Here is an 8,759-nt window from a genome sequence, read left to right as displayed (position 1 = left end):
TTTTCTGAATGTCTCTGCAGACCCCACTTTGGGAAAATATAACTGATATATAATCTTTTCTGTCACCATATACACTTCAGAACTGGGTAAATAGCCTGGCCCCACGCAGTTGACATTCATCCTGAGAGAGGGGCCTATATTTCAGGTGAGGAGAGAAAAGGAAAGAAAGATCAGAGGAACCAAATGATTCAATATGTTTGTGGATTTTGAGCACTGATTTCTGGACCCTTCACTCTCTAAATTCAGTTGAAAAGGGTTCTGAGATCATCCCACCCTTTAGACAACAACATAATTGGGCTGTTGTTCCAAAAATGTTTTGCTCCATATTTTATCCCATTCAATATTAAATCCCTCTCATCCTGAGGGCTACTAGTCTTAGGAGACTGGCTGGAATTCTGCCCACTTAGGACCAGTCAATCTGGGTTCTCCTTGATTTGGTCATAATGAAATTTAGTCTGTGCTATCTGAAGAAGTATTGCTGAAGGAAAAGAAGGATTCCCATCATTAAAATAAGAAAAGACTTTTATACTTTCCAATTGCTATAGACATATACTCATACTCAGAAATAAATTTTAATTTAAAGTACAGCTCTTTAAAAAAAAACCAATCTTTTCTTCCCATGCTTTCTAGAGTTTTTTTTTTCCAAGTAAATTCCCAAGAAACCATATAACACCCAACTTGCCCCCCTCAGAAATCCTTCTTGGTCAGTTCAGCCTTGATCTTGCGCCTTAGGAGGGCTGCTGTTGTACCACTACAGGCAGCCAAGATGAAGAACGAGAGGCAGGCCAAATAGACAGACAGGGGGCTATGACGCTGCAGAAAGATATCCTGTCGTCCTTTATAATCCAGAAGAATGGCCTCCAGTTGGGAGAGGGTGCAGACCGACAGGAAGGCATGGAAGATCTGGTGCCCATGACCTACGATGTCGCAGGACCCTGGGAAATACTTCTCTGGGACTGGACAAGAGAAGAAATAGGCACTGACCAAAAAAAAGAAAATCTGCAGGGTGTGGTACCACGCAGCCTGTTCCTGACAGCCAGACAGGTGGCACAGTGCCACTCGATGAGCCACGGGACTGATGTCCAGAATGAAGGCCAGCCCCGCTGGGACCACTTGGCAGATCTTCCTCATGACTGGGTAAGGCCTCCTGTAACGGTACTTGGCATAGCAGCAACCAGCACAAGACAACCAGCCGCAGAAAGCAGCTGCTGGCAGGAAGAAAAGCCAGAACCGCTCATACCAGGCTGGGTCAGAACTATAGAAGAAGTGAGCTAGGGCACTGCCATACTGGTAGACGCTCACCCCAACGTAATCCACAAAATAGAAGGTGTAGTGGGACAGCTCTGATTTGGACTGTAGTAGGTGGGCCAGGAGGCTGCAGGTGAGGTATGTGATGGAGGACAAGATAAAGAGAAGCAAAGGCAGGGAATGCACTGAGGTCCACGGCAGGGCTTCTGCCTCTGCAAAGGCCTGGAATCTCAGGAGGACAGCCAGAGCAGCCAGCAAGTGGGTCCAGACATTAACCACCTCGTTGTGTTTCTGAAAGAGGCTGAAGAAATAGTAACGCCACTCATGGCCTGTGGGGCGGTAGCCAGTGTGGATGTAAGGCTCTCGGAAGAGCTGGGGCACATCAGTTTCTGGGACGGTGCAAGGCATCTTGGGAAGGCCATCCTCCAGGAGTTTAGGCAGGCGTCGAAGCTGTTGTCCACTGACAGAGAGTGTGCTGAGACGCTCCAAGATGGCAGTTGTCATGGTTGCTGTAACTAGGGCTTCTTTATATAGCAGGCCCAGGAGTCTTTAACCTAGAAGAAAAAAAATCTTTTTAAATGCTGCCAAAGACTCATATATAATAGGGAAGAAACTACAGGTATTTTCTAGTCTAGCAATCAATCAATCAATGAACATTTATTAAGCATCTACTACGTGCCAGATACTGTGCTAAGGGTTGGATATATAAAAAGAGACAAAACTGTAACAGCTAACATTTTTACGTTGTTTAGTCCTGTCTGACTCTTTCCCAAATGGGAAAATCCCAAGTGGGATTTTCTTGGCAAAGTTATTAGAGTGATTTGTCATTTCCTTCTCCAGTGGATTAAGACAAATAGAGGTTAAGTGACTTGCCTAGGGTCACACAGCTAGTGAGTAACTGAGGCTAATTTGAACTCAAGCCTTCATAACTCCAGGCCTGGCATGCTATCCACTGTGTCACCTAGCTACCCCAGTTAAGAATTAGAGTCAAGGTTTGAATCTATTGTTTTTGGCTTTAAATGTAGCACTCTATCCATGATGTGACTCCATATTACAGAAATATAGGATAATCATCTTACTGACATTACTAGGATCAACAGTGACATTCAGTATCAGAAATGATCACAAAACCAACAAGAATTCATAAAGTACCTACTATGTGCAAGCAGTTATTGTCCTCAAGATATTAGGGACAACCTAAATCACTTCCCAGAGCTAATGTCTCAGGGAACTTGAAGACTTGATATATAAAAAAAGGATCAAGGCCCCCCAAATACAGGCAAACTATACACTTAAATTGGCAATAGCATGGTCAGTACTTGGTACAATTTTAGTAAGGAAAAATATTTTAATGATCATCTGAAATGGGCAAAAGGGCTATCCTGATTCTAATTTTAAAAAAAGCTTAAGGACAAGAGTCTTTTACTGTGCCTTGATGATTGGCAGTTTTAAAAGAACTCCACACAGTAGATGACTGAATCTGAACTTATGGTCATACTAATATCATTACCTTTAATTTACCTGTGAGGAAATCAAGGCTCAGCTCTAAGGCTAAGATCTCAGTCCTAAACTCACCTGGGGAACTATAGAACATCATAGCTAGAAGGCACTTAGTAATCACTTAGTCCAATCTCATTTCTGTACAGCAGATGCTTATCTAGAACTAGAAATCAGAAGAATAGGGTTTGAATACCAGCTTCTTGACTTACTACCCATAGACCTTGGGAAAGTGATTTCACTTGTTTAGGCCTCATTTTTCCATCTGTACAATGAAAAGACTGGACCAGATGACTTCTAAGGTCCCATATAAGATGATGACAGAACCTGAACTAGAAAGCAAGCATCCTGGTTCCCAATCCAATGCCTTTTCAATTACACCATGCTTGCTTCCTAGACACATAATCTCTAAATCACTCAGATGAATATGGTTGGCCATTTGGCAAAATGTTTGGCTATAACCATCACTTACAGGTTAAATGACTTGCCCAAGGCCACACAGCTATCAAGTGTCCAAAACCAGATTTAAACCCAGGTTTTCCCAATCCCAGGCCCAATATTCCATACACTGTATCACCTACTAGCTATTGCTCCACACTGAATCAGTAAGGAAACAGGAAGGATGGAAGAAGGGATCCCTGCATACTCTTAGCCAAAAACCTTTACTATTTCATCAGCATTAAAAGACGAAGTGTTCCTTTTGGCTATACCTCTACAAATCTGCTAAAACACAGTATCAATTAAGTTAAATGATGCAGCAAATTCTTTTTTTCCCTCCCCCCCAAATTTACTGATTTATTTGTTTTCAGTTTTCAACATTCACAGTTTTAAATTTTCTCCCCCTCCCTCACTCCTTCTTTCTTATATGGGCTCTGCACATACATTAATATTAAACACATTTTCACGTTACTTCCTTGCATAGAAAAATTATAATGAATGAGATAAATCATGAGAAAAACAAAACATAACAAAAGAGAAAACAATCTGCTTCATTCTGTGTTCTGACTCCAAAGTTCTTTCTCTGGATTGGATGGCATTGTGCATCATGAGTCCTTTTGGAAATGGTTTAGGTCGTAGCATTGCTAAGAAGGGCCAAGTCTATCAAAATCAGTCCATGCATGTTGTATCTGTTACTATGTGTAATGTTCTCCTGGTTCTGCTCACTTGACCCAGCATAAGCTCATGTAAGTCTTTCCAGGTTTTTCTGAAGTCCACCTGTTTGCCATTTCTTACAGCCCAATAGTATTCTATTATATCGATATACCATAACCTGTTTAGTCATTTCTCAATCGATAGGCATCCCCTTAATACTCAGTTCTTGGCCACCACAAAAAGAGCTGCTATAAATATTTTTGTACATGTGGGACCCTTTCCCATTTTTATGATCTCTTAGGGATACAGTCCTAGAAGTGTATTGCTGGATCAAAAAGTATGCACATTTTTATAGCCCTTTGGGCATGGTTCCAAATTGCTCTCCAAAATGGAGAGCTCCCAGCTCCACCAACAATGTATTAGTGTTCCAACTCTCCCACATCCTCTCCAACATTTATCATTTTCCTGTTTTGTCATGTTAGCCAATCTGAGAAGTGTGATGTGGTACCTCAGTGTGGTATTGATTTGCATCTCTGTAATTAGTAGTGGTTTGGAGCATTTTTTTTTTCATATGACTATAGATGGCTTTAATTTCTTCCTCTGAAAACTCCCTGTTCATATCCTTTGACCATTTATCAACTGGGGAGATGCAGCAAATTCTAAATTCACATGGGGAAGCATTGAATGTCACAACCTATAAGACTCTCTCTAGTAGGAGGATCACAGATGTAGAGCTCGAAAGACCCTTGAAGTTAATCTAATCTAACCCTCTGATTTTACAGAGAAGCAAACTTGAGGGTCCAGGAAATTTACTCAAGGAAACACATTTAGTAATCCATCATCAGACGTAGGATCTGATTCCAGATCCTCCGACCCAGAATCAGTACTATTTCAACTCAGGTACCAGTACTCCCCATTCATCATAATTATATCCCTCATTTCTCCTTGAAGTTTCCCCCTCAAGAAATCTTTTTCATCTCAGAATCAGATCTTTATTCCTATTGTTTTTACTTTCCCTTTGGAGAAGGGAAATAGAACTTGGGAACAGAGGGATAATTGGGGCATACGTATGGGAAATAATTTCAAATTTCAAGGGAAAAAAAAGCCTAGATAAAAAACTAGAAGTTAAAAAGGTTCTTTCTCTTGCAAAGGGTTCCTCCTCTTTCTAAGATCTCTTTTAAAATGCATAATAGTGGCCTCTGCTTCTCTGCTATCACATTATTCAGCAAAACAGACTGACACTGTAACCTGACACTCCGCAGGAGGATTTCATACAACTCAACACTCCCTGGAAACCAACCACAACTGCCTGGGAGATGCGTGCATAATGATGCCAAGTCTCCTCTGCAGTCTTCAGTCCTCTCACATCTTCCCGTATTGAAAAAGACATGGGTTTCTCTCTGGGAACCCAGTAGTTTGAAAATTTTGTCACCTGGCAGGGGTTTTTCTGTACTCTCTCTATGGCCCAATTCACACCCCATTTTCTTCATGGAGTGGTCATTACTGCTGGAGGATCCAGCTGTAGCTGAAGCTGGGAAAAATGGAACTACATCTTTGGAGTAGCCAGGCCCATTTCAATGATGTCAGGGGAGTTAGAAATGCTTACAGAGAGACGTTTCAATGGTCTTAGATCATAGCTCCTTGAGTTACACACCTGCGGACATGGAACACTGCACATGCTCTCACACCCTGCTGATGTGTGGGTTAGATAGAACTACTTTTCCTCTCTCTTTCTGCTTTATTTTTTCAGTATGAGTGAGTAGGGAAATTATATATTGGGAATAAATGTGATGTGAAAAAAGATCAATAAAATTTTAAATAATCTATTTTGCTCTATAAAATTTAAATCTGTTTGGAATAGGTCATTTACCTCCAGTCAAACACTGAAACACACGTAACAGCATTTTCTGTATGACTACTTGTGAGTGACTACCTTTCTCTCAGCCCCTCCCCCATAGTATAGGCTAGTGCAAGGCTTGTCAGTTTTACCTTTGCAACATCTCTTGAATGCACCCCTTTCTCTCCTCTGACATAGCCACATTCTGGTACAGGCCCTCATTACCTCATGCCTGAACTCTTGCCCATCAGAGGGTTTGCCTGGCTCAAGTCTCTTCCCACTTTAATTTATCCTTCATTCAGCCACCAAAGTGATTTCCCAAAAGCACAGGTCTGACCACATCACTCTCCCTATTCAATAAACTCCATTGGCTCCCATTGCCTCCAAGACTATATACAAAATATTCAAAAAGTCTTTTCTAACCTAGTCCCCTCCTATCTTTCCAGTCTTCTTACACTTTACTCTCCAACAAGTATCCTTTGACCCAGTGACACTGGCCTTCTGTCTCACAAGACACTCCATCTCTTACTCTGGCCTTTTTTTAGCCATCCTCCATGCATGTAATACTCTCCCTCAACTCTGCCTACTAACCCCTGTTGGGGTGTAAGCTTGGTTCTCATGTGAATGGTCTCGGGTCAGGTAAAGGTGAGGGCTCTTGAAACCGCCAAGCTGTCACGAGGCCCCCCAGGGAACAGCTGGGAATTGAGGAGTGAGACGCGAGCTATCTCGTTTTTCCACCTCTTCTCAGTGGAAACTTGCTGGGGAGAGCATCCCACCCTTGAGATTGGACTGTGGTCTGAGTACACCTGTTGTTGATTAGCTAGGGGCTGAGAGCATGCACGGTGTCCACGAGGGAACTATGCGGCTGGGAGAGCTTAAAAGGGGACAGGAAAGCCTGAGGGTTCCTTTTTCCTTTTCCTTGCTCCTCAGGAGGGAGAAGGGGGCTCCCTCGGGGAGCACTAGCCCTGCATACTGAGAGGGTGTGGTTCCTTCTCCTCGGGAAGAACTTGTCCTGCATACTTATATGTAGCTAAGATCCCGAATAAAGCCTACACTTCTGTTTGACTCTGGAGGTCTCTTCTCTCACTCGTTTATCCAGGTGGCCACCAAAGACCTGGAGATAGGTAAGATGACCTGGGCAGCCCACGGCAATTAGGCCAGGACAGACCCCCAAGGCTTCCCTTAAGTCCCAACTAAAATCCCATCTATTACCAGAAACCTTTCCCAACCTCTCAATTCTAGTGATCTCCCTTCTGCTAATTATTTCCCTTTTATTCTATATATGGCTTGCTTTGTGTGCATGCTGTCTCCCCCATGTGATTGTGAGCTCCTTGAGGGCAGGGCCTGTCCTTTGCCCCTTCTGAAATCCTAGCACTTAGCATAGTACCTGACACATAGTAGGTACGTAATAATTATTATTACTTGATTGAAGGGTAATATTTCTTTGTACACTTCTCCAAATTATTCCCCTTCCTATCAAAGGCATCACAACTCTCATGACATATTATCCTAATATTACTTTAGAATAGCACTGCCTTTATATGAGAAAACCCATAAAAAGTTTAACCTACTCAGCTGGGTTGATGCATTTTATGCTAAAAAGCAGTATTGTTTTCTCTTTGGAAAAATGGAATCTATATTCTAATGTGAACTGGAAATACTACACTTTTTTTCCCCCTAAACTATACTATCAAGTTTAAAAATTTTTATTGATATCTTTAATTTTTCTATTACCTTCATTTCTCAATACACTGTTCTGCCCTTTCCTTCCCAGAAAGTAATCTCTTATAATAAAGATTTTAATTTTTTTGAAGAGGAAAAGAACATTTTAGCAAAACTAAATGAAAACATTTTAGTAAAACTAACCAATATACCATCCATATCTGACATTATATGCAGTACTCCATGCCCATAATTCCTTGCTCCACAAAAAAAGAGAGGGATTCCCATCTTTTTTGCTGGGGATAAACAAAACTGATCATTATAATTGCGCAGCATTCAGTTCTAATTTTGTGGGTGTTGTATTTCCATTGTTGTAGTCACTGCATATATTGTTTTCTCGGTTCTGCTTACTTAACTTTGTAGGATTTCATATAAATCATCCTCTGCTTCTCTCTATAGTTAAGTACAGCACAGTTAGGAATATTACATGTTAATAGCTTCAAACAATCAAGAAGCTTTTATTCCAAGCTTAATGTGGGCTTGCATTACTTCAAAGAACTTATAATCTAACTGAAGAGATGGCACTTACACAACAAATGAGAGAATAAAATTATGTGCTAAATTCTGTGGTACCAGTACAGGTGCTATAGATTGGAGCTGGGTCTTCAAGGATGAAGCAACATGTACATAGGAAAGAGTGAGGAGCCTTCCAAGGGGCCAAGATAAGAGATGGCATTAAGTGAGGAAGGAGATCTGTAGGGTTATCTACAAAGATATAATAACAGAACCCATGGGAGCTAATGAGATCATCAAGACAGTATAGACTAAAAAAATCTCATGGAGAATAATCATGTTGGGACAGGAATGAAGATCCAGCAAAGTTGATTCAGAAGGAGCAGCCAAAACTGTAGGCAGTCAACCAAGGAGAACACTGGCACAAAAACCCAGGCGGAAAAAGGAGGTGATCAAGTGTCAAACGCAACAGAAAGATGTAAGAAGAATGAGGGTTGAGAATATGCCATCTGATCAGACAAGGTGATCTCTACAATCCCCTCCCACTGTAGAATTCCATGTGTCTGGTTCCTCAATGCCACCTTTAACACCAAGAACCAAGTCCTGTGATGCAGCCTTCTAGAGTACAAGCCCTGAACTGCTGCTCTCACACACACACATATGCACACAGAGCCAGACAGTTGCTGCTACACGTGAAAGTGGGTCAATCACCAGCAGGAAGAGTGGATGATACACTTCAAGGACTCCCTAAAGTGCAGCTTCAGGCAAGCCTGCATAATCAGAGATGACTGGTGAAGTACAGCATTTACAATGCCAAATTGGTAACGGATGATAAGGAAAAGGATTTCTCTTTTAGGACAAAGCCTTTGGGCTGCCCAGGAAGGGGTCAGAGGTGGAGCTGCAAATAGCA

At 41.8% G+C, this 8,759-nt stretch overlaps 1 protein-coding gene across 1 annotated transcript in view; it reads right to left on the bottom strand.

Annotated features, from left to right (window-relative positions):
* Nucleotides 1-504: 504 nt before the first annotated feature.
* Nucleotides 505-8,759, bottom strand: part of PAQR8 (progestin and adipoQ receptor family member 8) — a 44,629-nt gene continuing 36,374 nt past the window's right edge. Inside the window, exon 2 of the mRNA XM_072642445.1 lies at nucleotides 505-1,802. Coding sequence (XP_072498546.1) covers nucleotides 688-1,752 — 1,065 coding nt within the window. The 5' untranslated portion in view covers nucleotides 1,753-1,802 and the 3' untranslated portion in view covers nucleotides 505-687. The remainder of the gene's footprint in view (nucleotides 1,803-8,759) is intronic.

The sequence above is a fragment of the Notamacropus eugenii genome, chromosome 2 (assembly GCF_028372415.1).
Source record: "Notamacropus eugenii isolate mMacEug1 chromosome 2, mMacEug1.pri_v2, whole genome shotgun sequence".
Classification (NCBI taxonomy): domain Eukaryota; kingdom Metazoa; phylum Chordata; class Mammalia; order Diprotodontia; family Macropodidae; genus Notamacropus; species Notamacropus eugenii.
Note: the sequence above shows the minus strand (reverse complement) of the source record. Positions and strands in the feature narration are given on the sequence as shown.